Genomic DNA, 27447 nt, shown 5'->3' with positions numbered 1-27447 from the left:
AAATATAAGAAAAGTCGTTTATCAAAATCAAAACTTAAGACATGTCTTACAGGATGTGCAACATTCCATACCCTTAATTTTACAAATGAAGAAACTTTAGTAAACTTTAAAAGTACAATGCAGCTCCAAATTTTCTATTTTTTTTGTTCTAGACTCATCACTGCTGCTAAAATATCAATATTTATAATGCTTACCTGCCATTCCAAATTCTTGCGTTTTCTCAGTGGGCACACACATTATTCTTATACACTTTTATTATTTATCTGGACTATAAAGAATCCGGTTTTTAATTACAAATTTAATTGGAGAGGGGTCTTCCTTTCTCATGAAGGTTGGAAGTGCTGCTGTTGCCACTATAGATCAGTGGAAAGCCTTGAGCTTCTGGACAGAACTAGACTGGTATGCCCCTCCTCCCCAGAGTCCCCATCAAGCCCAGGACTTAGTGCCACCCCACCACCCCTCTACTTTAGCCCAAGTGGAACTCAAGGAATCTTCACTACTCAGCCTTGCAAGCCTTTCCCACCATGCCTGACTTAAAAAGTATTTTTTACCTTTAAGTCACTTAGAAAAAAATATTTTTTTTAAATGCATAGATAGGGGCGGCTAGGTGGCCCAGTGAATAGAGCACCAGCCCCAGAATCAGGAGGACTTGAGTTCAAATGTGACCTCAGACACTTGACTCACTTACTAGCCATATGACCTTGGGCAAGTCACTAACCCCAATTACCCTCCAAAAAGGCAAAAAAACCCCAAAAACAACATAGTATAGACTCAAATGGGCTGACAAAGTATTGCCTAAGAGTTCCTGTTAATTAATAAATAGGAACAAGGACTGAAAATTAGTATTTATACTGTTTGTATGTAAAAGATACTTCTGAAATGACAAGGTGCTTGAAAAGTTGTATCCCTTGAATATTTTAAATAATTCTCCAGAAATATTTCTACAATAATAATTTATACTACTTTTGAAGAGTTTGCTAAAGAAGGTAAACTTCAGTCCAACTTCCAATTGCATTACAGGCATAGAGATAGAGACTACACTTGGGATAATGGGTATAAGGAGCTCCTCTGTGAAAATGTCCCTCTTACAAGGCACTCTCAGTTAAATTGTCAAGGATGCTTTAATGTAGCTTTACTATATCATCATTCTTGCAAATAATAGTTGATTTACGTAGAACAATTCTCTGACTTTGTAGTAAATGCTAAATAAACCCCATTTTGTGAACAGAAAAACTGAGACATGGAGGACTTTTTTCTATATATTTTTCAGTTAAATGAGAAAGGTAGCATTTGAAAGATCTGGAAATTGAGTCTAAAAATGCCAATAGCTCATATTTATATATTGTTTTACAGTTTACAATGTGCTTTTCTCATAACTGTCCTGTTAAGTCACTGATTTTTGTAATACGTAACTAAAATAGCAGTTGTTATATTAAATTTATTCCCACAAGTTTGTGTATAGATGCACCTTAAGTGCCTTGACAGAGAACTTCCCTCATTCAGTAGGCATTCAGGTGCCTACTATGTGCCATTCAAAAACGTAAAATATTTCTGCAGCGGCTTTAGGAAAATGCTTGGGACCAAACAACTCTGAAATTGAAGTTCCTATTGAATAATGAATAATTCTCACATTTTAAAATTTAACAGATTGAAAACAATCAAACTTTTTGTCTTCACTTTAGTTCTTGTAGTACCTGTAACAATTGCAAGGTCTTACCAGTTTAGATAACTTGCTAAACTTCAATCAGAATGAATGCAAATGAAGCAGATTTTAGTTTGGAAGCAAATTTAAGTATTTTCTGCATTATAAATTTTTCCCTCCTTAGATCATCAAACCAAAAATCTTTGACACACTTTTCCGGGAAAACTTAAACCTTGAAAATATATCCATGTTATCCTGCTTCCAATTATTATTCCTTGAATTTCATAATACACTTCAGTAATATTTGAAGGGTTGTTTTATGAATTGTTGTGGTCAGAATTTTTTATCACCTGATGATGAATCCATCTGAACTTGGGTTGATCCCAGGACAAACAGCACCTAGTCCCCTAATGTTTATCAAGTTTGGTGTAAGATCTGCCATGTAGTCTGATGGCATAACCTTTTGAGAAACTATTTTTACATTATTACAACTTTAATGGATTGTATGTATGTACATATAGATTTGCTATTCAATGTCTTCTGGAAGTCTTAGTCTTCAAACGACTCATTTGGTTATAAGTATTCTGGACAGCAGTTTCAATGTTTCATTTCTTCTATTTATTTAGGATTCAAATCTCATTCTAAAAATGTTTATAAAATTAAACATATAAAACAGGAAAATTTAAATTTAAAATTTAAAAAAGAATACTATATTAGTTTAATAAGCAGATGTCAACAGGTAAGGTGGAATGAGTTTACATTCTGTTGTGGGGAGCACATACAAATGAGTACAGATAAATACAAAGTAATGAAGTGAGGGGAAGAAGAGGCCCCTGGCAACCAGAGTAATTAGCAGAGAGCTTGTGCCGGAGATAGCACTTGAGCTGAATCTAGAAAGAAGCTAGATAGAGACTCTAGAATATGGAGGTGAATAAGGAATGCATTTCAGGCAGAGAAAACAAAGTGCAGAAGTGCCGAGGCAGGAGAGAGAATGTCCTGTGTGGGAGCTGAAAGTGAGCCAAGGCACCTGCAGCACACTGTGGGGAGAAGAATGTGCACTTCGTCCGCACAGCTAGACTGGAGCTAGCTTGTGAAGGGCTATAAATGCCATTTTGTGCTAAAGACGAAGCCCATGGAGCTTTCTGAGCCATGGAGTGATGTGGTCAGAAGTGTGCTTTAAGACCAATGAAGCAACTAAGTGGAGAATGGATTGGAAAAAGAGACTTGGAGGCAGAGACACTGATTAGAAATATCCTCTACAAGAAGGGAGGAGTCTGACTTTATTATCAACGAAAGAAGTTCCTGTTTCAGGGTCCATTCTTGGGGAAAACTGCCTGAGAAGCAATTGGATGATTCAAAGCACCAGTTTAAAAAACACGCTTCCATCTGTGGCAGCCCATGTGAGGACATTAATCACTGCTCTGCCCAATAGGCAAAGATTGATTAGACATGACTTCAGTGCTGAGAGAAAATTCATGTAACTTTTATCTGTGTAGGTGTTCTAAAAAAGTCCATTTAAATATTGTTTCATTTTTTAAAAAGAGTAAACACCTATTCTGTCTCTGAACACTGTGCTAAGCTCCAGAGGGAAGGAAAAGTTTAAGAATTATCCTATGCCTATCCTTGAAGCTTAGTGAGGGGAAAACACAGGATAAACAAGGGATAAAGAGCTTCTCAGATCTTAGAATGCTATATGTTAGCTATTGTACTTTTCATTGATCTTTTTACATGCATAAGTAGTAATTAGGCATATTTCACAGGCCTATAAAATTCGTTTCAATTTTGGTGTAGGCAAAACCCCACATTATTAGAGTATACTTACAACATATCAATTTTGAGATGAACTACACTACATTGCTATTAAAATTTCTATCAATCTTATGTTACATGGAAAGGCTTCATCTTTATAAGGCCGACATTTTTACTATTATTTATATTAAATTTATTAATAATGATTCTACACCAAAATCTGACTTCCATGCCTTGTCATAATACAGAGGTGGAGAGGGAATTTCTTAATTCTAAGAATTAAGAATTTCTTAATTAAGCATTTCTTAAGTGCCTACTATGTTCCAGGCATTGTGCTAATAATATTAAACAACATTGTGCTAATACTAAAGAAATACTATCTCATTTGATAGAGGAGTTCTGATGAGCATCAGTTGAGAGAATGTCTCCATCATCAAAATCTTTATATTCCCTTGATCCTGTCTCTTCCCATCTTCTCCATCAGATTGACCCCTCTATCATTCCCCTTCTCTAATCTTCAGTCTCTGCCTATGTACTGGTTATCTCCCAGCCTCCTACAAATTTTCTTAATAAAAGAAAAATCCACTTGATTATACTATACCTGTAGCTATCATCCTATACATATTGTCTTCTTTTTGGCTAAATTCCTAAAGAAAACCCTTTGCATTTGGTGCCGTCTATGTATCCTGCTCACTTGAGTTTAAATTTTCTTCAGTCTGACTTTCAACCTCTTCATTTTATTGAAATTGTTCTCTCCAAAACTACCAACAATCCAAATGTAATGGCCTTTTCTCACGCTTTCTTCATGAGGTATGTAGCTTTTAATACTATCAGTCACTCAGCTTCTGGATAGCCTCTCCTGTTTGTTTTTTCATGACATTTGCTGCCTTCTTGTTCTCCCTGCCTGTCTATTCCTTCTTTTTCTGCTTGTCTGGATTCTAAAATCTCTTCTCTCCTCTTTCCTCTCTCTCCTTCCCTTCTTCTTCTCTTCTTTTCTCTCCTCTCTTCTGCCTCTATACTCTCTCATTAAGTGATCTCATTAGCTCCCATGGATTCAATTGTTATCTTTGGGAAGATGATTTTCCGAGCTTCGTATTTCCAGCTCTAATCTGTCCCTGTACCTTGTCTTGTGAGTCTCACCAACTGTCTCATGGACATTTTGAACTTGAAAGGGCATCTCAATTTAACATGTCCAAAATAAAACTCATCTTTCCCCTCAAACTTCCCCCTCTTCGTATATCCAATTTGTAGCTAAATTTTGTTTGTTCCTTCTCTCTCCTAGTCATGTCCTTTTCTCTACCCACAGGGCCACCACTCTGGGGCAGGCCCTCATGACTTCACCACTGGACTATTTCAGTAACCTGTTTAGTTGGCTCCCCTGCTGCAGAAAGTGATCTTCCTGAAGCACAAGATCTGACATGTTACCCCCTTCTCCTATCAGTCAGACTCCTTATCCATTCCAGGATCATATATAAAATATTCTTTGACTTTTAAAGCCTTTCACAACCTTGTGCCTTCCTATTTTTGCAGTCCTTTTATACCTTATTCTCCCCCGTGTACTCCATGATCCAGGGATGCTGATCTTCTCGCTGTTCCTCACCTAAGATAAGCTGTCTCTCGGCTCTTTGCCTTGTCACTGTCTCCCACCCTCGGCAGGCTCTCCCTCCTGACCTCTGCCTCCTGGCTTCCTTCAGCACTCACCTACAACCCTACTTTTCACAAGGCCCTTCCCAGTTTCCCTCACTGAGAGCACCTTCCTTCTGGGATTGCCTCCTGTCTATTTACAGTGTTATGTATCTCACATGTAAATCATTGTTTGTATGTCATCTCCCCTATTGGAATGTTATGAGCCCCTTAAAAGTAGGGACAGTGTTTTTTACTTTCTCTGTAACCTAGTGCTTAGCACAGTGCCTGGCATATATAATAAGGACTTAATAAACATTTGTTAATTGATTGATCAATGACTTCATGAATATTTGATGCATTAAAATCTTCTGAAATCATGCAAATTCATTAGTTATATAGCATTTTAAGGTATTCAAAGTGCTTCCCTCATCGTACCTCAGTGATATATGTATCCTACTATGTCAAGTTGCTATGTTGCAGGGGCTGTAAATATGAATGACACATGTTTTGTTCTCCCTGAATTTTAAGTTCCAGAATGTCACAGGCTATGTATTAGCAAAACTTTTTATCTGACCTAGCTTCTTTAGCATCCCATCTTGAAATAATTTGTGCTTTCATCAATATTTGAATCCTGGGTGAGTTTACATAGATCATTGAGTTGTGATGACAGTACACCAAACATCAGGAAATTAATTTTCCAAAAAAATCAAATATGTAGATGAGCTGGTTTTTTTACAGTGCTTTTTGTGTACAGTGGACCAGCAGCTCTTAAGAGGGTGGCATGGGGGACCCCTGAGGGTCCCTGAGATTCTTTTCAAGGTATCCACTAGATCAAAACTATTTTCATAATAATACTAAGGCATTTTAATTCCTAGTATGGTAAACATCACTAGACACAGCCCACATAAACAAAAGCTCTTCGGTGTCCTCAGTAATGTTTAAGAGTATTGGAGACCAGACTGCTAAAATGAACAACTAAATTGAACTGAATCAAAAGCAGAAAACTACTCAAATTGTAGAGATAGGGATAAAGACTGGACCTTTGATTTCATGTAATGCCCAGATGGAAGAAATTTGTTCTACTAGTGGAGTTCAGCACCATCTCTAAAGCTTAAAGTTTTACTTGCCTAGCCCTAAAATACTGAGATTAAATGTGTGTCACAGCCAACATATGGCAAAGGAAGAACTTGTATCCAGATCTTCCTAACTTGGAGGCCAGATTTCTGTCCATTAAACCATATTGCCTCTCACCATGATTGTAATGTTTTAAAACTGAAATTTGAAGTTATTAAATTATGGAGGGAATGATTATATCCTAATTAGATATAACAATATAATATGAACATGTGGAACTTGCTGGAAAGCAAATTTTGTGCCTGTTTGTGGGAAGCATAATTCTTCTACTACCAGTATTCATCCTTCACAAGATTCACGCGATTCCCCACAAGTCAGGAAGAGTATGACAGGACTGAATGACTGAACAGCAACCAGACTACTTATCATGATGAATCATGATGATGGTATTCTCCCACAATGACTTCTTTGATCACAATACATTAGAATACTTCTGAAAGTGTGTTCCATTACCCTTAACATCTTGACTTGCTGTCTCTTGGCTGTTATGGACACCGATACTTTTTCTGTGGCAATGATGAAATTAAGGCAAGGTATTTCTTATTGTTGGCAATTGTTTGCATCTATTAATGGAAACATTCTTCATGCTGTATGTTTATAAAGAAGAAGCCATTATAGTAACATCAAATTTAATTTAATGATTCATATTTATGGCATGTACCTCAGGAAACCTATGTCTCTAATAATTGACTTTTGCTAGCACAAACCTGAAAAAAATTATTATTTTACTCAGTTTTTAGGATACAAATCTTCAATTTTAGGCAGTTCTTCAACAACTTTTGGGTAACCTGAATCACCTAAATTTAAGGTCCTGTTGAATAAATAGAAAGCACAGAGAAGATTCAATTCAGTAAACTAATATTGTGCCTAATATGTGTGAGGCACAATGCTAAATGCTAACAATACCCAAACTGCCTCTAAAAATTAATGGTAATAGAAAATTAAATAATAAAAATTTAAAACACTTTTCACAATTGCCCTATAGTTAATTTTATCCTCAGTTTAAACAATGATTATCCTAGATATTGTTCATCTGTAACAAACAACTTTAATTACCTTCACTTAGTTGAATAAAGAGGGCACGCCATAGCCAGAGGCGAGCAGTCAGAATCATGATGAAGACCAGAATGACCACTTCACTCCCAGTCCATGTAAAGAAGTAAGTGCAAAAAAAATTCCTTCATAAGATTTTTAATAAGATTTTTTGTTGTTTTTGTTCCTCCCAAAATTTACCTGCAACTTCCCAGGAAACAGGAAAACGGTTCTTCCCACTATTGCTGAACACCAGATAAAATGGATTTTCTGTAAAAAATATATCATGTTTGGCTCCCCAAAAATATTCCAAATTTCATCCCGTGCTGACAGCACCGTGAAAAACATTATTTGCAGTAGTAATAGTACCTCTAACTAGTGATGAAAAGGTATTAACAAAATGCTCTTTTATTTGATAATGAATACAATGTTTGGATTAAAAACATGATTAATTTTAAATGTAAGAAGCCAGTAGTAAAATTTTTAATTTTTTTAAGCAATCGGGGTTAAGTAAGTTGCTCAAGGTTACACGGCCAGTTATTTCTGGGTGTGGTGCTGAGTGTCTGAGCCCAGGATTTGATCTCCAGGTCATCCCAACACTGGAACCGGTGCTCTTACTTGCTGAGCCACCTGCCTGCCCCTAAGCAATTGGGGTTAAGTAACTTGCTCAAGGTTACACGGCCAGGTGCAGTAATAAAATTTTTAGCTCGAATTTTGCTGCTTGATTCAGAAAATATACCCTAATCTATGGCTTTTTAGCTCTCTCTCTCTCCATGTATATATGTGTGTGTGTGATATGTATGTGTGTATATCTATATAGAGAGATATATGTACATTCACAATACCCATTATCTAAAACTTTGATTGTTAATATCATCTTCATCTGACTCCCATTAGATGAAAAATTAAAGCCACATTAGATTCTTCAGTATAAAGAAAAAAATCTTTCCCTACTGTGTTTCCCTTTAGGGACAAATTTGCATTAGGAATGAACAAGAAAACTCTAGTTTTCTTTTTCTTTAAATCTGTATCAGTTAAACTAAGAATATTAAAAACATAATGCTCATCATGTTTTATCTATTTACTTTTATATGGAATATTAGCATTGCATCAAACCAGTGACACAGACATATAATTTGCTTTGTGAGTAAATATCCTCAATCTAATTCTTGTTAGGAAAAAGAAAATTTAGGAATGTTTTAGACAAAGAAAAATTGAATAAATTGATTGGGATAGTTTGGGGTCTGTTTTGTAGATCAGACTTGTCAGTTTTATCTTAAATGGTTGTATAGTCATTTGTGGTTGTATCATTTGTTTCTTCTCATTTCACTAAATCACTGTATCCTAACTTTCTTCATTTCGAATCCATCCAAAATCATTATTTCTCTGTTGAATGGTTCCATATTTACTATTCACTGATCATATTCAGTATGACTTTTTCTTAAAGCCTTTAATTTCCCACAATAAATCATTCTAATCATTCTGAAAAGAATTATCTTAAAATTTGGAGCATGCTGTATCATACTGTTGTATTTCCAAATAAAATAAAGTCTGATTCTAATTGGAAGGAATATATGTGTGTGTATATAGTGATTATTTAGTTTTCAATCACATCAAACTCTTCCTGACCCTATTTGGTGTCTTCTTGGCAAAGATACTGGAATGGCTTGCCGTCTCCTTCTCCAGTTCATTTTACAGATGAGCAAACAAGGTTAAATGACTTACCCAGGGTCACAAGGTTAGTAAGTAAGTGTTTGAGGCCAGATAGGAATTGAGAGAGATAAATCTTCCTGTCAGGCCTGGCACTCTATCCATTGCGCCACCTAGCTGCCCTGAGTGGTACATATATAATGTATTATATATATATATATATAGTTTACATGTATACATATACATACATATATATTAGTGTGTATATATATAGTACACAAACACATAGAGTATGTGTATATATTCTAATCAGAGTGTATATAAATAATATATATACTTTTATACAGATATAGTTATATACATATCAATCTACACAGAGTTTGGGATAGCTAAATATAGGAATGTTTGAATTATTTTGCCTGAGAAACCAAATAGTTTAGGTTCTATAGGAATAAGTTTAGAAGAATACCTCTGTTGGGGATAAACAAATACAATCCTTTTTTCCAAATTTTATAGCTATAACATTTGAGTAACACCTTTACTGAAGGATCTTGTTCCTATGCAATGTTTTAATATTTACATGTGCAAATAGTTTGTTCTAGGAGGAAAAAAAAACATTAGGTACACAAAAGTCATTACTACCGTGTTTCCCTGATAATAAGACCTATCCTGAAAATAAGCCCTCCCCTTACTGTGTAAGATTCCTCTAAAATAAGCCCTCCCCCGAAAATAAGCCCTATTGAGATTGCTACTGTAGTGAAGGTGATCCCCTGAGCTACACGCCGCGCTCCGAGCTGCATCCAATCAGAGCTGCAGCAGTGAGCATGTCATCCTGTTCTTTATTGAATTCATTATTGAATAAAAGTACATTTTTTTGTTCACATTTACCTGTTTATTAAAATTGCTGTCAATGTTCATTAAAATAAGCCCTCCCCTGAAAATAAGCCCTCTGGTGTTTTTCTGTCCAAAAAAATTTAATAAGACAGTGTCTTATTATCGGGGAAACACGGTAGTAAAACATGACCAGTTTGGACATACAAAATCACATCCTGTTTTATGTAACTAACCAGTTTTGAAGTGATAAACAGTAATACTCTATGAGAAAAGGGCTCTTTAAAATATTTCATATGCCATTTTATTAATTTATACAAATATCAAAATTTTAACATTTAAGAGTTATATATACAATGAAATCCCCTAATAAATTGCCTTGCTATTCTAAATATTTGGATATGCTCTGCATCCTTTCTATTTATTTAGTAGTATCCTAACCATAATGAAGAAACTGTATATGGACAAATTAGTCTTAAAAATCTCAACATTAATGTTATAAACAGAGTTTTGCTATATTTAACATTAAAAAAATCTAGTCTTATGATTTCATTAATGTATGAAACTCTTGGTATAGAAACTCCCTCCACTAATGCAGATCTGCAACTATCATTTATAAAGAAAATTGCTTAGGGCACAGAGAGATTAATAGGGCTTGCCTATGACATGGTAATATGGGTCAGAGGTAGAATTTGAACCCAGATCTTCCTGATTTCAAGGTCAGCTCTCTATCCATTATACTCTGTTAGCTATATTGGACTTTACTATACATTTTGTATTAATGAATGGAGATATGTTTAAATTAAAAAACAAAGTAAAATATAATGCCCAACCTTAATCATTATTTGGGCATAATAAATTGCCAGCATTTAAAATAGCTGCATTTGTGTTAATCATGGAAATTCCTACATGTATATGTGGTATATGTGTATATCTTTCATACAAAGATCACAAATAAAGAACAATCAGGGGAGGCTAGGTGGCATAGTGAGTAGAGTGCTGGCCTCCAAGTTGGGAGGACCCGGGATCGGTTCCAGCCTCAGACACTTAACACCCACACATACACACACAAAACTGGCCATGTAACCTTGAGCAAGTTACTTAACCCCAATTGCTTTAAAAAAAAAACAAAAAACAAAGAACAATCTATGATAGCAAAAGTATAATAGAAAATAGAGATTTTATCAATTATACCATTCTATAGAGCATTTTGGAATATGTCCAAAGGGTTATAAAACCATGCATACCCTTTGACATAGCAATACTACTACTTAGGTCTATATCCACAAAGAAATAAGAAAAAATGGAAAAGGACTTATATATACAAAAATATTTATAGCAGCTCTTTTCTTAGGGTAAAGAATTGGAAATTGGGGTGGCTAGATGGCACAGTGAAGAGAGCACCGGCTCTGGAGTCAGGATGACCAGAGTTCAAATGTGATCTCAGACACTTCACACACACACACACACACACACACACACAACCTAGCCATATGACCTTGGGCAAGTCACTTAACGCCAACTGCCCTCCAAAAAGAAAAAAAAAAGAATTGGAAATTGAGGGGATGCACATCAATTGGGGAATGACTGAATAAGCTGTGGTATACAATTATGATGGAATATTATTGCACTGTAAGAAATGATGAGCAGGATGTTCTCAGAGAAAACTGGAAAGATGGACATGGGCTGATGCAAATAAATGTACAAAGTAACAGCAAAATTGTAAGATGATCAGCTGTGACTGACTTAGCTGTTCTCAGCAATACAACAATTCATGACAACTCTGAAGGATTTAGGATGAAAAATGCTATCCATTCTCAGAGAAAGAACTAACGGTGTCTGAATACAGATTGAAGCAACTTTTTTTTCACTTTCTTTTTCATAAAAAATTTTTATCTATTTTTTTCTTTCACAACATGACTATTATTATGTGTTGTATGACTACACATATATAACCTATATGGAATTGCTTGCCTTCTTAATGGGGTTGGGGTGGGGAAGGAGGGAGAGAATTTGGAACTCAAAAGTTTTAAAAAAATGTTAAAAAATTGTTTTTACATTTAACTGGGGAAAAATTAAATATTAAATACAAAAAAAAGAAAATAGGGATTCTAGGTATCTATGCTTTTATTTCACTGTAAGTTCTTTTTTGTATAATTAGGCATTACTCTGCCTCCACACAACCTTCTTCATTGGGGTCAAGACAGGATAGCAATTTTTAAAAACCCTACTATTTCAATATTTGGTACTCAAAGATTATGAATATATATATATATTTCATGAATAAGCTTTTCAAATTTTTTCTGAAAACTTATAATATTGTCATTATCAGTTTCTCCTACGTTTGCTTCTCAGTCAAGCATATAAGTACCTACTATGGATCAGATACAAATATAATGAAATTCTCAGTATTTGTTCAGAGAGAATGCCTGCATGTTATTAGGACTATCAAGGGAATTCTGTATTTTAATATTGCTTCAAATATGCCTGATTTATTAGTAATAAATATGAAAAAATTCATATGAATTGGAAGAATTGTGTATATAGTAATATAGAATTTTAAAACTCAGGTTAACTGTACTTTATACAAAATTACTTAAAACTACATTCAAAATAAATCAAAAGTTCTTAAGGAATTAACGTGAGATAAAACATGACATGATTCAACAGACATTAAGCTCCCACTGTTCGCAAGGTAGACTGTTAGGCAGTAGGGATAAAAAGATTGTTTAAAATGACCCCATTCCTTTGCTTAGGGAGCTTATATTGAGCTAGGGGGAGATACAATATGTGTGTGGGAAAGCATAAGGTCAGATGTGATAGGGACAAAAGAAAGATTCAAACAACGCTGTAGAGGAAGGGATCATTTTCACACGGAGCAAATGAGGGGAAATTTTAGAGATGGTTCCTGAACTAAAGCCTTGAAGGATTCTGAGAGGCAGAAAGAGAAAGGGGGGAAGAGTTCATGCATAGACAAACCACGGACTGATGGTGATGGGATGTCAAGTTTGGAGAACAAACCAGTTATCCTGTGTGACTGGAACACTGGGTGCTAAAGAGAGGGTAATGGTTAAAAAAAAGGCTGGAAAAATAAGTTGGGAGGCAGATTGGGGAGAACTTTAAGCCTTGAACTGAGGAGTTTACTTTTTATTCCAGGGGCACTAGGGAACTACTAAAGGATTTTGATCAGAGGAAAGACATGGCCAGACCTGGGCTTTAGCAACTTTATTTTGGCAGCTAGAGAGGAAAAAGGCTAGAGAACAATTAAAGGGTGTTACAGTCATCCAGGCAAAATATGATGAGACCCTGAATTGGAGTCTGTGAATGTGGAGAATGTGAATGGAGAGAAGCAGATAAATGTAAATGGAACCATGGATATAGAATCCAAAAGACTTGGCAATAAGGGGTGAAAGGGAAAAGCCATAGATAACACCCAAGCTTTGTACCTAAGTGGTACTTTCTGGTAGCACCAAACAGAAAAGGAAAGGTCAGGAAGAGGGTACGTTGAGTGTCCTTGTTAGCAATGTTGTAGAGAAAACTCTCGTTCAGGTCTGTGTTGTGCTAGAAAAGCCTCTGAGGTCCTGTTGCCACTGTGAAAGTGATAGTGCATCTAGTAAAGATTAAGAGAAGGTTTGCTGAGCAGTTCAGGTCAAAAGGTAAGTTTCTGGTATTCCCATTCTGCACTGTTTTGTTACTTGATGCAATATTTAGCCACTTGTAAATAAGGACAGAGGAGGTGGATGGTACATGGCATAAAGGATTAGTAAGGTACAAAAACAAGAAATTCAAGGGTGTAAGACAGTACCTTATTGAACTTGGTTAAATAGAAGGACAAAACAATGAAGGGAAGAAAGTGAGGCCAGAATGAAATGGAATCAAAACAGAAAGGGTGGGGGCGGCTAGGTGGCGCAGTGAGTAAAGCGCCGGCCCTGGAGTCAGGAGGACCTGAGTTCGGTTCCAGCCTCAGACACAACACACAAACACACACACACACACACACAAAACTAGCCATGTAACCTTGGGCAAGTTACTTAACCCCAATCGCCCTCCAAAAGGCAAAAAAATTAAAAAAAACATTAAGGGTTTTATAGATGAACTAGATGTTGTGGTGAAGAATAGCAGTTAAGAGATGTGGAAAAATGATAGAACATGAATTTCTGCATTCAAGCTCATTGACATGGAAGTTTGGCAAGTCATGTGGTGATCGCTGTGTTACTGAAGGAGCCTGTCAGCAGGGTTCGTGGACTGAAGACCATGGTCAGATAGTGGAATTCACTGAGGAAGGAGAAAAGGACCTGAAGATCAGAGATGGCACAGCAGTAAGGAGCCAGAAAAGGGTGAGGTCATCAGTATAGTCAGGTGGCATGGACTTCAAATGAGGAAAAAGTTCCAGATCAGAGGTCTAGAAGGGGTGTTAGTGGGGAGTGAAGGACAGAAGAAAAAGTTTGCTTATTCCTTGGGAGTAAGGGATGATGGGGAGAATCAGGAAAGGAACAGCTAGAAAGGAGGGTGTTTGTTAATATACAGGGAGAGGGGATGCAGGTTGCATAGTGGCATAATGGAATAGGACAGGAATATAGAGATTGGAGCTTGATCAGGATGAGTGAGAAGGAGAGGTATAGCTAAAGAAAGGGCAAACAATGGCTCTGATCCCAGAGAGTAGAAGAACTGGAGGGAACATTGGGCAGGGAAGTATTTGTAGGGAATACACATAGGAATGTTTACAGATTAAACCAGCATGAAAGATCTAAGTGACTAGAAGTGACTCTGCCTTCACTGTTTCCCAGGTGGAACATCCTTAATTGTCTAGAGCAAGGGAGGTTAGGGCCAAGAGCGTCCTGAGCCTAAGATATACATACATACGTGTGTGTATACACACACACATATATATACACACATACATATATGTATATATATGTCTGTATTGCCATCTATAGACATATCTATTTTGCTTTGTGCAGAGGATGGGGCAAGTAGAATTAATGTGAAAACTCCCTCTACTAAGAGAGATGGACAATTCATTTCTAATGTATAGTTTTAAAATTTTTCAAGTCATTTGCCTTTGTCATAGAGCTACTGTACATCAGAAGGACTTAAATTCAGGTCCTCCTGATTCTAAGACCACAATTCTTTGTTGTGAGATAGTTTTATTTTGTTTTTACTGAGTGAGACTTCATAAAATCTTCTGTTTATAAATCATCTCTCTGTCTCTGTCTCTCTCTCTCACACACACACACAGTGTGGGCTTATGCCTCATGATCTAGGTTTACTATTGATGACAGCTTCAGTGTCGCCCAGAAGAGCTCACTCATTTCTTTTCTACAGCTTACTTAAGTCCTTAACTTTTCTAATATAAAAGCCCTCTTCTTACATCAGTCAGTTTACTGTCCTCATGGCCAACATAGGGATAATGGCCAGTGGGTGCAAAGATGCCATTTTATTGGGTGGTACAGACTTTTGATGATTTTTTTTCTTAAACCCTGAGATTACGAGGCTGGAGAGTAGGGATGAGAAAACTTGAAATATGAGAACTGTATAAGAGGGTATGATACTACAGAACAGAACTGCCTGCTGTTATATTTTAGTCATCTGACTGGTATCTTCCTCTTCATAATCTAATGATCCCAGGGACCAGGGAAGAATCTAGCACTCTGCAGCACCAAACCTCTTGGATGCCACCTTCTCTTCTCTATTTCTCTCATTATTTGGAACCAAAAGCTTAGAAGGAACTTTTGGACCCTAAAAGCACAAATACATGCAGAATTTTAACTCCCCCTCACATGCTCTGCATTCTATATAAACTGGTCATACATGACATCCCATCTCCTTTCCCCATGCCTAGACCACTCTCTCCTTCACTTTCACCTCTTAGAATCACAAGCTTCTTTTAAGGCTTGGCTCTAGTGCTATTTCCTACAAGATCTCGACCTTTCCTATTGTTAGGTCCCAGTCCATTGAGCTCCATTAGAATTAGTTTCTTTTCTACATTTTTTTGTATTTACTTATCTCTGTACACTGTGGTCAGGGTCTTTCTTTTGCATTTTTATTTCCCTGGGATCCTGTTTGGCATTTAATAGACAGTTAAAACACTTGTTAAATTGAATTTACACATATAGGAAATAGTGGTATAACTGCACACAGGCTCAACCCTAAGGAAAACATTTTTTAGTCAAGTTTCATTTTAATAGATTTAAAGAATTTTTTACTTGGCTTGTTTAGAGTTACTTTATTCTTTCTATTGTATGTTGGATGTCATAAATACATCAAAATGCCGGGGGTTAATTTTGAAAATATGTTAATCACAACATTTATATGGCTCTATGTACAGGAGATATGTTTTATTAGTCTCCGGAATATAAAGAATAAAGGCAGTTTATTTTATATTTGCCTTTTCAGTGACATCTCTTCAAGGAGAATGTCTACATATATAATTAGTTCTATCAAAGGAATAGTAAGCTTAATATGTAGTAACAGGGAAAAATTATTCTTTTTAGGGTGTTTCTAACATTTCTATTATCAACTCTAACTAACATTATTGCTTTGCAGTAAGCCAACTTGGTTAGTTATCAGTACAACAGAATCAGTAATAATGGATACTCCACTGATAGTACTGATGTCTTACAGTACTAAGTATTTAGAATACTAAACCATCACTGCTGTGAAAACCTTTCATTTTGAAAGTAGTGTCAATCTACCTTTATATAAACTCTGAGTGAAGAGGTTGAAAAAAGCACAGGGGCCTCTCAACTTAACAAATGTCCCTTATTTATGAACAGCCAACCCAGCCACAATTTGCTTAAATACATAGTTAAGAAATAGGATCTTATTTAATCCTGCAAATAATTATCCTTCACAACTGAATTGCAAAGGCCCTGATCAATGGCGTTACTAAATGCTGCCCCATGTTAAAAACATCCGTCTTTTTTTCTAAACAAAAGCAAGAAGAGAATGAATAACTAAAAATGTGGATATGTGAAGTCCGTCCAATTTACAAATAAGTTTTGTTCCAAAAATTCATTGTTTGTGTAGTATTTATAGGAAACTTTGACCAACCACACTTTCTCATAAAAAACTGTTATAGAATGATTAGATTCCAAGGCAAATCCACAAGAGGTAATCACTAAACCTGTAGCTTAGCTAAACTAGGTATGTGGCATTATGCTAATAGTAGTTTCAGAATGTTGTATTGGTAGGAAAACTTATCCCATGTTACAGTTCCTTCTACATCCAATACTAAGCAAGGATCTCCTTTCCCCTCTTTTATACCTATTGACATGAGAGCTGGAACAAATTCCCCCAGGGCTCTTAAGCTGCACAGAGTTAGTCCAGGCCAACAGCAGGGTAGGAGCGAGTTTAAATTCTGGTTGGGGGAGGGGGGGAGAGGGGGGGCTCTGGCTTGGTAGGGGCAAAAGGACTACGTTAGAGATAGTGAAAGGAAAAGAGAAGACGTAGAAATTAATCAGGAGCCGTGATAGCCAGAAAAGTGGTGGGTCTCCCAGAGGCCAGGATAGTGAGAAAGTAAAGCAGTTACTACATTTGGGTAAATGTGAAAAAGATGAGTCCCTGGCTGGCAGTGTTGTATGTAAGCAAGGCGATATTTGCTCTTACTTTGTTTTACTAATTCAGTGTGTCACAAATATGTGTCTTTAAATTATGTGAATGTAATACATAGAAAAGCAACAACCTGCAAAACGATCAATGTTGAAAAGTTGGAATCTTTTTAAAAGCAATGAAATAAGAACTTGATATTGCAAAGATGAGAGAACAGTGCTTAAAATAAGTTTTGTTCACCATTCTTAAGTGAAAGTACAGGTCAAATCCTACTACAGTTAATACCATTATAACAAAAATATCAGTTAAAAATAAAGCTCACTATGCTCTAGTCAACATTTTGTGTGTATACAGTAATATTCAGTACACTGAAAATTCACTATAATTATTTTAATAATTATTAAAATTATATTAATAATTATTATTATTAATTAAGTAATTTAAGCACCACACCTTTGACATTCACTTTACTGTGATGTGGTCTATAACTTAATATGGAGAAACATAAAATGCACTGTGAGAAAGTGCCAAGTTTGTCTGATGGGCAAATCAATGTTTAGCTATTAATTCTAAACTTGAAGGATACATTATATAAAATTCCATGAATAAAATTCTTTAAATCTTCTAACAATGTCAAGCAGAAATTCCACTCTTATATATAACAGCCTAGATGAGTATCTGTGCCCAAATTCAATCTAACCTGCCTATTTACAAATAAGGAGTGGATTCAGGAAAAAAAAAAAGATCTCAATTCTAGGATTATGGAGGATGAACAGAGATTAGTTAATGGTCTTCTGCTAGCTAACAATTGTAGTACTGCTCTAAGCAATTTAACCATACCCTACTACCCAGTGCTCTTTTCCTTCAATTGTTACATAGAATTATAATGCTATTATTTTACAACTACATGGAATATATTTTTTACATACTTTATTGCTCTCTGTCTATCTTCCTCTCCTAGCCCTACTGGCATAAACAAGAAACACACAGGGAAAGACAAGGCCTGGAACATATTTTGTATAAACATAATAACAATAACACAAGTTAAGGAAAAGAAAACAAGACATGGCTGAAACGTGAAGAGTAGGATGCCACAAATTGAAATCCGCCCAGAGTACCCTGAAATAATCAAAGTCTGGATTAAGTCTGGAGTGCCTCCATTGTCTGTGGATGCTTTTGCAAACGGGAAGGCCAGACTGCATTTGGATGCAAGCTTCTAGATCATATATAGTAGTTAGCTTTATCCCTAATAGACAACATAATAATTTAATGGAAATACTTACTGAACACCTTTTAAACTATATTATACTTAGCTAGCTTTTAGTGGGTTAATTTCTGAAAAAATGAATATCCTTAGGGGAAAAGATTTAAAGCAAACGGAAATATTTACATGTTAAAACTGCAGAAAAACCAAACAAACCCTGTGCTTTGTGAAATTACTATGAAAATGTGAATTCAGAGCCTCTAAACACAGGACAAAAAGATATAGAGATATGTAAAAGAATCTATGTGTTTTCTCCCTCCCCAATAGACAGAGCTTATTAACTTGTTTTATATTACAGAAAAAGGGAAGACATTTAGACATTTATTAAAAATAGAAAGTGTTACTTATGCTAAATAAAAAATGTCTAAGTCTTTAAGTCAGTGGATTTCCTGGAAACTTCAATTGAATTAGCAACCATTGACCCAACCCCAACTCCAAGATTGGAGCGTCGTAATGACAATTCTGAAGCAGAAATCTGACGTAACTCTCGGCGGCATAATTTTACAGGGGTCACCCCTGGTAGCTGTGTCACATTTACAGTTGTCTGACGTTGAGATGACAGTTGAGTGTGAGATTTTGTTAACTGATTTTCATCGGTTTCTGTTTTATCTTCATTGCTTAACAAATGCCCACTTTGTGCCAGAGAGCCTGATGTCTGAATTACTTCAGAAACGTCTTCCCAAAATTTATGTGGATTTGGTTGTGTTTTTAAGGTACTTGCTGGGCTTTCTGTTTCTTTTATTTTTCCAAGGGGTTTGATATTTTCAGTTCTGGATGCCCACTTGAATTCTTCTGGAAAGACACTTGCTTCTTCTTGAGACTGGATTCCATCTCCAGCATCATTATCTAAAGGGAAACAACCCAGGAAGAAAAGAGTTGTTACTATTTCCAAATCAGAAGGGTTGTTATAAAAGTATCTTTATTTTACAGTACACAAACTATTAAAAATTTCAAATTATTATGTTAATGTCTTGAACAAGAAGAAATACAGAAGTTCATTATTCAACCTTAGTTTTACCAACATGGGAAATGCCCTAGAACTCTGAAAAATGAAGAAGTTTTGAGCTATATCAAATATACTCATGACATTACTATGATATTAAGAAGCTCTAATCATTCTAGAAGTCTCTTTCTCTAAAACAGGGTACAGAGAATGAATCACCATGGTCACAGTAAGGCAGATTTTGGCTTGAAGTAAAGAAAAAATCCCAAAAGAGTTTTTAGAAGGGGAATGAGCTGTTTTAGGCAGTTAATTTGTCCTCACAAGTTTTCAAGTGGAGCCTAGGTGACCAATTGTCTGGGATACTGTAAAAAGGATTCTTGGTTAGAAATGAGTTAGACTAGATAGCATCCAAAGCATCTTCTGACTCAGTGCTTCTGTGAACCATTAAGAGTCTTGCCTTTTTTTTTAAGCATAAAATGGAAGTATAAGAGTGAGTTATGCTTCAATAATTCTACTTATAGGTAAGTTACTTTTTATAAAATGGGCTCTAATGTTTCAAAAACGTAAAACAAGTTACTGAATATAGATATTTTATATATAGCCGCATAAAGAGAGAAATACTGTTGGAGTTTGTCCTATACTTATACTCTTATAAGAAACATAAAGATTTATAGTTGGATAGGACCTCAGAGGCCATGCTAATCTGTTGGCTCTGTTATTTTACAGATGAGGAAAACTGAGGTCAAACAAAGCTAATTAGACTTGCCCAGTATAACACAGGTAGTAAGCATTACAAGTGGAATTTGAACCTAGATCTACTGAAGAGCCAGTGGTCTTTCCAACATACTAGGTATGTATGTCATTATTTTACAAATATTTTTCTCAAATTATGTGTGGAGAAATTTGAAGACACAGAATAGTTTTATTTCTTTTTTAAAAAAAATAATTGGGACTTCTAATAGTAGCAATGGTGCATTTGGGGGGAGGGGGGTAATGACTTCTAGAGGACCTAGAACTCTCTTGACCTACAGGGATTGTCAAGAATATACCTGATACAGCACCAAACTTCTCAACCTCAGAGCTTCAGTGAAATCCCCACTTTAGGGCAGTTAACAGGAATGTATGTAGTATACCTTATCCCTCCTCTTCTGAGAAATTCCAAGTTTTTTTCTATATCCCATTTTTGAGGCTTGCATTATAGGAGTGAAAATGTTTGGTTACCAGAACTACATAAAGGATTCTCCTAAGCTCTCCAAAATACTAAGATGTTCTTTGGTGAAGGGAAGTAATGAGGTTTCTTCCACAATTCCATTCTCTGAAATGGGGTCAAAGGTATATATGTTCAGTTGAAAGAAGCCTCCATTACATTCTCAATGACAGAATGACTAAGGTGCCCACTTCCCTAAGTTACATAATCATCTAAAAGTTATCAGACAAAAAGTGCCTAACAGTCCCTAAAGTAATAATCACAGAAAAGAAAATTAAAACAATTCAGATGCCACCTTACACTCATATTGGCAGCAAAGATGGTTAGATGGTCAATTTAAATGCTGGTGGGGCTATTACACTATTGAACTACTACTGGCAGAGCTGCATAAAGGTGAAAGTAATAGAGCATTCTGTAATGAGAGGTATAAAATTGTGCCTTTTACTTAAATTATTCCACAGCTAGAACTTTACCACAAAGTTTTGAGAGACCTATGTATACAAAAAACAATCCATGGACCCATTATTCACAATAGCAACCCTCCCTCCCCCAAAAACAAAAACATGCCTAACAATTGAGGACTGGCTTGCAGACTATGGCAATGGTTCTCAAATATTTTGGTCTCAGGACCCCCCCTTTAATACTCTTATAAAAAATTTTGAGGTCCTCAAAAAATTTTTGTTTATGTAGGCTATATCTATGGAGATTTACTATATTAGTATTATAATTTAAAGGTTTTGACTTGTGAACCCTCTAAGAGTCTTTTGCACCACTATACTATGAGAACTATTGGTATGTGTCATGTGAAAATAATGGAACTTCTGGATCTGGACATGGAGATGTCAAGTGACTTGCTCATGGTCATATAGCAGGTATGTATCATTAGAAATGACAAATAGGAATATGGAGAAATATTGCAAAATTTATATGAAGTGATACAGAGTGAAGAAAGGCCCAAAACAGCAATTATACTGATAACAAAATATGTAAATTATAATAACTATAATAGACCAAAAAACCCCTATAAAAATAACACAGAAGAAAAAAGCTTAGAAGGTGGCATAAAACAAAACAGGATAGTTTTGATTATTCACTTGAGTTTATGTGAGGAAGATTTGTTATCTATTGTCAGAGTTATCTGTAAGATAAAAAGCAATGAGAGATAATGACTCAAAATAAAAAAAATTATTAGGGTTCTTTACAAGGAGAAATAGTAAGGCGCTCATGATTGTTTAACTCTGGAGCCTCAAATTTACTTTGTTCATGGTGGGAGGCCACCCCTTCACCCCCCACACAAACAGCTATAGAGAACTCCTTATTGTTACTAGAGAGGGAAGGTTTACCTCCTGGGACTATAAGAGCCAAGATAAGCATTCTGATAGCGTTGGCAGTCTTGCTGGATCCCTTCCTTCACTTGGTGGGTCTGCCCCTAAAGAACTTCCCAGTTACTTGAAGCACTCTGAACTTACACACACACACACACACACACACACACACACACACACACACACACACACACACATACTCTCTCTCTCTCTCTCTCTCTCTCTCTCTACATAAAGCTCACAAGAGAAGGAGATCATGTCATCTCACCTAACACATACAATCCTTCAATGGCAGCACAATCTCATTATTATGGATATTTCTTCCATTGGTACAGACTGCAATCTACCCCATGCCTTCTCATCCTTGACAATTCTTCTCTATGCTTTCCTATAATCCTCATAGGATCTACCCAATGTTTTAAGAACCTTGAAGTCTCTTTACATTTTATGGGTATAAATGTAGCACATTTAGGATGTCTACCTGCTGTCCTCTAAGTTCACCTTTTTGTTTGCGTAGTATTTAATGATATCCTTATAGAACTTCATAGATTATGTCATTGTTAAGAATTTGTCATAGCCTGTTTTTAGCATTGCCAGAACACCAGCATTAAAAAGATGAAAGTAGCTTAAAATTGTTGAACACACTGAATAATTTTCCAAATGAAATCCAGTTTTTATTCAGCTCTGGGGCTCAACTTATATTTTTATAGTGCTATCTAGGAGATTAGAGACCTGATCCCCAACTTGGTGAAAAGACCATCTATCTGCATATTACACCTTGGAACAATAAATTGTCTTTTCATCCATCCAATCTTTTGTATGAATTATTAAGGTTAATCTCTTGTGTAATCATATTCTCTCATCAAGGAAGTCCTAGAGTTCTGCGGCTTAATGCAATTAGCACAGTTTAATCTGTAAATAGGAGCATCTGAAGTACCTCCCCATCTACAGGGAATCCTCCCTCCATTTGGACTTTGCATCCTCCATGCCATAACAGGGTCAATAAATAGCAAGCACTATTTCTGGGGTTGTATTTATCAAGAAATTTTTGCACGATCTTAATGTGTATGTGAGGGACTCTCTTTTGGAGGGAATATTTAAAGCTACTTTGCTCCACTATTCATATTTTTTATATCAGCAAACACATATGGTAGGCTTTTGCATTCTTTGCACTTTTAAGTCAACTATGTGACTAAATATGTGGTCTGCTACAGAGAATTATTTGTCCAAATATACCTTTTCCTTTCTTATACATTCAACAAGTATGCCCTTAATGTGTAAATCATTCTCAAAGATTTTATTAAAAGATGAGAATCTGCATATGAGTTAGTTACTAATGTCCGTTCAATTGTCCTTAATAATATTGTCCACAATTTTCTCCATTCTTACATATCTCTCCAGGGGATCCTGTAAAGTAATCTCTCAGTGCTCTGTGCTATCTACAACATACATTTTCTTGGTGTATGCTTTGTCTGGTCCAGCCATACTTTCCATTCCTTCCTTGAGGACTGAGGAGTTAGAACATCCTCCCCACCCCCGCCACATATGTACTTTTTCACTGCTGATGAAAAGAAATAGTTCCAGATATACAGATAGAAATTTTATCTTTCATCTATTTGTTGTCTTTATGTCTTTTTGATCTATTAATGCTCCAGGGATGATTAGCTCAATTAGGTTTCATGCCAACCTTTCTGTAGATTTGTTTTTACTTCCACTGCTGTGGAATGTTCCATATAGAGATACAGAGATAATGCTCATAATCTTCTGCTGTCTTCCTCCACAGTGATTTACAAGTGAATTTATAGAAGAAGGCACACTAATACACTGTTGGTGGAGCTGTGAATTGGTCCAGCCACTCTGGAAAACAATTTGGAATCATGTGAAAAAAAGGGACTAAAATGTCATTTTGACCCAGAGATCCCATTGCTAGATTTATATCCCAGGAAGGTCAAAGACAGAAAGAAAAGTCCCATAGTTAGCAAATATTCACAGTAGCACTTTTTTTTTTAACACATAAGGAATACTGAGAAACAAAGAAAGAATTAAATAAACTGTTGCAAACTGAAAAACACAGAACCAGGAAAAATATAACATAGGACTACAAAACTGCTATGTGATTATGTGACCTGTCTTGGCCCAGAAATGATGAGAAAATATAAGCTTTTTTTTTCCTTAACCTTTGTTACTAAGGAAGCCTAGTTGGGTCAGGAAATAGCTATATAAAGAAATGAATGTGATATAAAAAATAAAGGGCATGAATAAAACCTCAAAAAACCATATGGATTAATTTGTGTTTTAAACTGGCATTGCCCTGTATTACTACATCTTTCTGCTTGGAAAGGAAATCAAATGATTGTTGGCTAAGATGGTTTCTGGGTAGTGTCTGAGCTCCTTTGACTTTCTCATTCTGATGACAGCTTAATGCAGGTTAAACTTTACCTGGAAATGATAAATCAAGATAGGAGCATTTCACTTGTTTTTCATCTTTATCCTTCTAAACACGATAGTAATTTTGATCTTTGCTTTAGCTAGCTGATAACATTACTTCATGCAAGCCAACAACTCAGAAAAGGGCTCCTCCTCAGTAACCAGCCATTTCCTCTGTTATTACATTATCACTTTTGTTCAACATTTGTCATGTCTATAACAACCCCTGACACATTTTGGAAGACTATCCATTGGCATGAGGTTTCTGGGCAGTGTACCAATCTTTGACCTTCAATTCTCAAACCTGAACAATATTTTTCAACATGCTTTTCACTGTTCCCCCGATGCCCACATTTAGTGACAACAAAGTTACCAGTTATCAAACTATAAATTATCTTGGTTTGAAGTGCTGTCATATTCTTTGAAGATTTTTTTTCTCTACCTCTTCATTCTCTATAACAGATGCTGCACATAAATTGCGATTATCTTCAGGATTTTTGCTCATCACAAGACACAATTATTATTACAAGACAAGCTGACCTACTATTCCATGAAATTCTCTTTCTTGTTGCCTTTGTAAAGAACACAATTGAAAACCAATTCCTTTGCCTCTCCAAAGAGAACTTCTAAACCATCCTGGCACTTAGCTGCAACTTCCATTTGTGTTCTCCTGCTCACCATAGTGAGAATGCAAATAACTGATGCACTGATGTGGTTCAGCTCGGCTCTTCATCAAAGATTCCACATTCAGAGTGCCTATAAAGCTTAAAGAATATCCAAAAATTGATTCTTAGCATTTTTTCTGCCACTTTCCCACCACTCTTGCTACAGTTCACCACGGAAATAGGAGGCTGCTGCACAGGATTTAGAGTCACTTTATATATTCCTTTGTTTCACTGTTTCTAAAGCACGATATTCATCACTTAAAGGCTAATAATAATAATAATAAACATTTTTATAGCATTTTGCATATATTAACTCATTTGATCCTCACACAACCCTGTGAGGTAGGTGCTGTTATTATCTCTATTTTATAGATAAGGTCCCTGAGGCAGATAGAGGTTAACTGATTTGCCTAGAGTCACACGGTAAATAAGTTTTCGATTTTAAGATTAAAATCCAAGTTTCCTTGACTCCAAATCTAGTATTATGTATCTACTCCACAAACAGTGTCAAATAGAAACAAATTCCCTGAATGTTGACTAACAAAATCACAAACTGACATTATCTATGTTGCATTGTATTTTTATTTATTTTGTTAACTATTTCCTAATTAAATGTTAATCTGTTTCCAGGCAGTACTCTGAAATTGTGTGAGCTGCTGCTGCTGCTGCTACTATGAGTTTGATACACCTGCACTACACTACCTAGAAGGCCAGCTTATTAGCGTGGCCCTTGAACAAGAAGCTTAGCCTGTTGCCAGGTACATCCCTTCATAGCTGCCCCTCTGCTAGCATAGCTTTTGGGAGAATTTAGGTTTACCTCCATGCCATTGTCTGACTTTGGCAGGACACACACGTGCACAGAGAAGGCAAGGTGATAGGTGATTTGTTGGGGAAAAAACAAACAAACAAACTAGACAGAGTCAGACTTAAATTCTGGTTCTAATTTTCCACTATACAAGTTTGTGCAAGTCACTTTTAATCTCTTTGGGGGTTTGTTTTCTTACATAGAAAAATGAATAGACTAGATTAAGTATTTTTTACAGTGCTTTCCAAATTGAAAGTTCTGCTGATCAACAAATATAGCAGAAAGTATGGCATAGTTTTTTTAAAAAGCACTTTATCAGAAAGAGACCTAATTCTTGGTTCTGGGCTTGCTAATAACTGAGTGACCTTGGACACATAACTTAATCTTTCTGGCCTCATTTGTAATATGAGAATAAAAAAGGTTAATGGTTTTGAATGGCCCTAAATGTTATTCCAAATTTGGTGGTCTTTTAGCTTATTTTAAGCGATAACATCCATAAAGGTCTAGATGTTTAATAAAAGAAGCCTACAATGTGGGAAGAGGATTGGCATTAAAAAGCCCTTTACATTCCAGGTTTCCATCATCTTGGACAAGGAACACATGTAAGCTGACCTTGAGATAAGAATTAATGTTGTGTAGATTATTTGTGTAGATTGTGTAGAAAATTGTGTAGATATCTTACTAGTTACATGTTACTGGTATTCAAATTGAGAGTAAATTAAATTCCATTAATGCTACCTCAGGGACTTATTTCTTTCCAAAGGTACCAAAAGGTAGTACAGAATTACTGAAAATATATACATACATATATATATATATAATATATATAAATTATGACTCACATATTGGTTTGTCAAGATATTATATCCTCATGGTTAGCATAGGTCACAATTTGGGATAAATGTGAGTGCTAATTATTGCTAAAAATCATTCTCTTCTAGGATTCTAACAACTCTGCAATTTTAAAGCCCCTTTTTAAGTTACAGGCCAGAACTAATAGTTTCCAACTACATTCACTTATGATAAGTGATGAAGGGTGAAATGAGAACTGTAACAGGTGGGAATTTAATAGCAGCTCACTTTGTCAGGTAGGTGATATATGCCCATAACTCATGGAACCACCTCCCCCCTGCATATGCTCATTAATATTACTAAAATTATAAGACACTAAATAGTTTGTGCCTAACTATACTTTTGAGTATGAAACTACTAATGCATTGGAAAAGGTATTATAAGATGCAGTACAATAGAGCCATGAAAACACAGACCAACAAATTCTAGCCAATACAACTATTCTGCTGTCTGAATAGCATACAAATATATAGAGATGGGATAAATGACTGTAGGACTGGTAGAAAGAGCTAAAGCAGATTCAGGTGTCAAAACTAAAAATCTCAACAACTAGTGTAGTAATTCAGAATTAAATATATTTTAATTGTTAAATTTTACAAACTCATTTTAGTCTGGTATAGCCTCATTATATTACAATAATCCATTAAGATAAAAAAAACTGTCTGATATAAAAATACTGTCTTTAAAATTATTCCCAAGAAATAACTGATCCCTGTTTCTGCAATAATGATGATACTTTGCATG

At 35.7% G+C, this 27447-nt stretch overlaps 1 protein-coding gene across 4 annotated transcripts in view; it reads right to left on the bottom strand.

Moving 5' to 3' along the window:
* Window positions 1-9952: 9952 nt before the first annotated feature.
* KIF27 (kinesin family member 27) overlaps window positions 9953-27447 on the bottom strand; it is a 129900-nt gene continuing 112405 nt past the window's right edge. For all 4 annotated transcript variants that reach the window (XM_069105090.1, XM_069105087.1, XM_069105091.1 and 1 more), the window contains one exon: window positions 9953-19325. In XM_069105090.1, the coding sequence (XP_068961191.1) occupies window positions 18844-19325 (482 nt within the window). In that variant the 3' untranslated portion in view covers window positions 9953-18843. The remainder of the gene's footprint in view (window positions 19326-27447) is intronic.

The sequence above is a fragment of the Petaurus breviceps genome, unplaced genomic scaffold (genome assembly GCF_028583685.1).
Source record: "Petaurus breviceps papuanus isolate PSGF00001 unplaced genomic scaffold, PetGlider_PUasm1.0 138, whole genome shotgun sequence".
Taxonomy (NCBI): domain Eukaryota; kingdom Metazoa; phylum Chordata; class Mammalia; order Diprotodontia; family Petauridae; genus Petaurus; species Petaurus breviceps.
The sequence above is the reverse complement of the archived record's forward strand: the minus strand, read 5'-3'. Positions and strand labels throughout refer to the sequence as shown.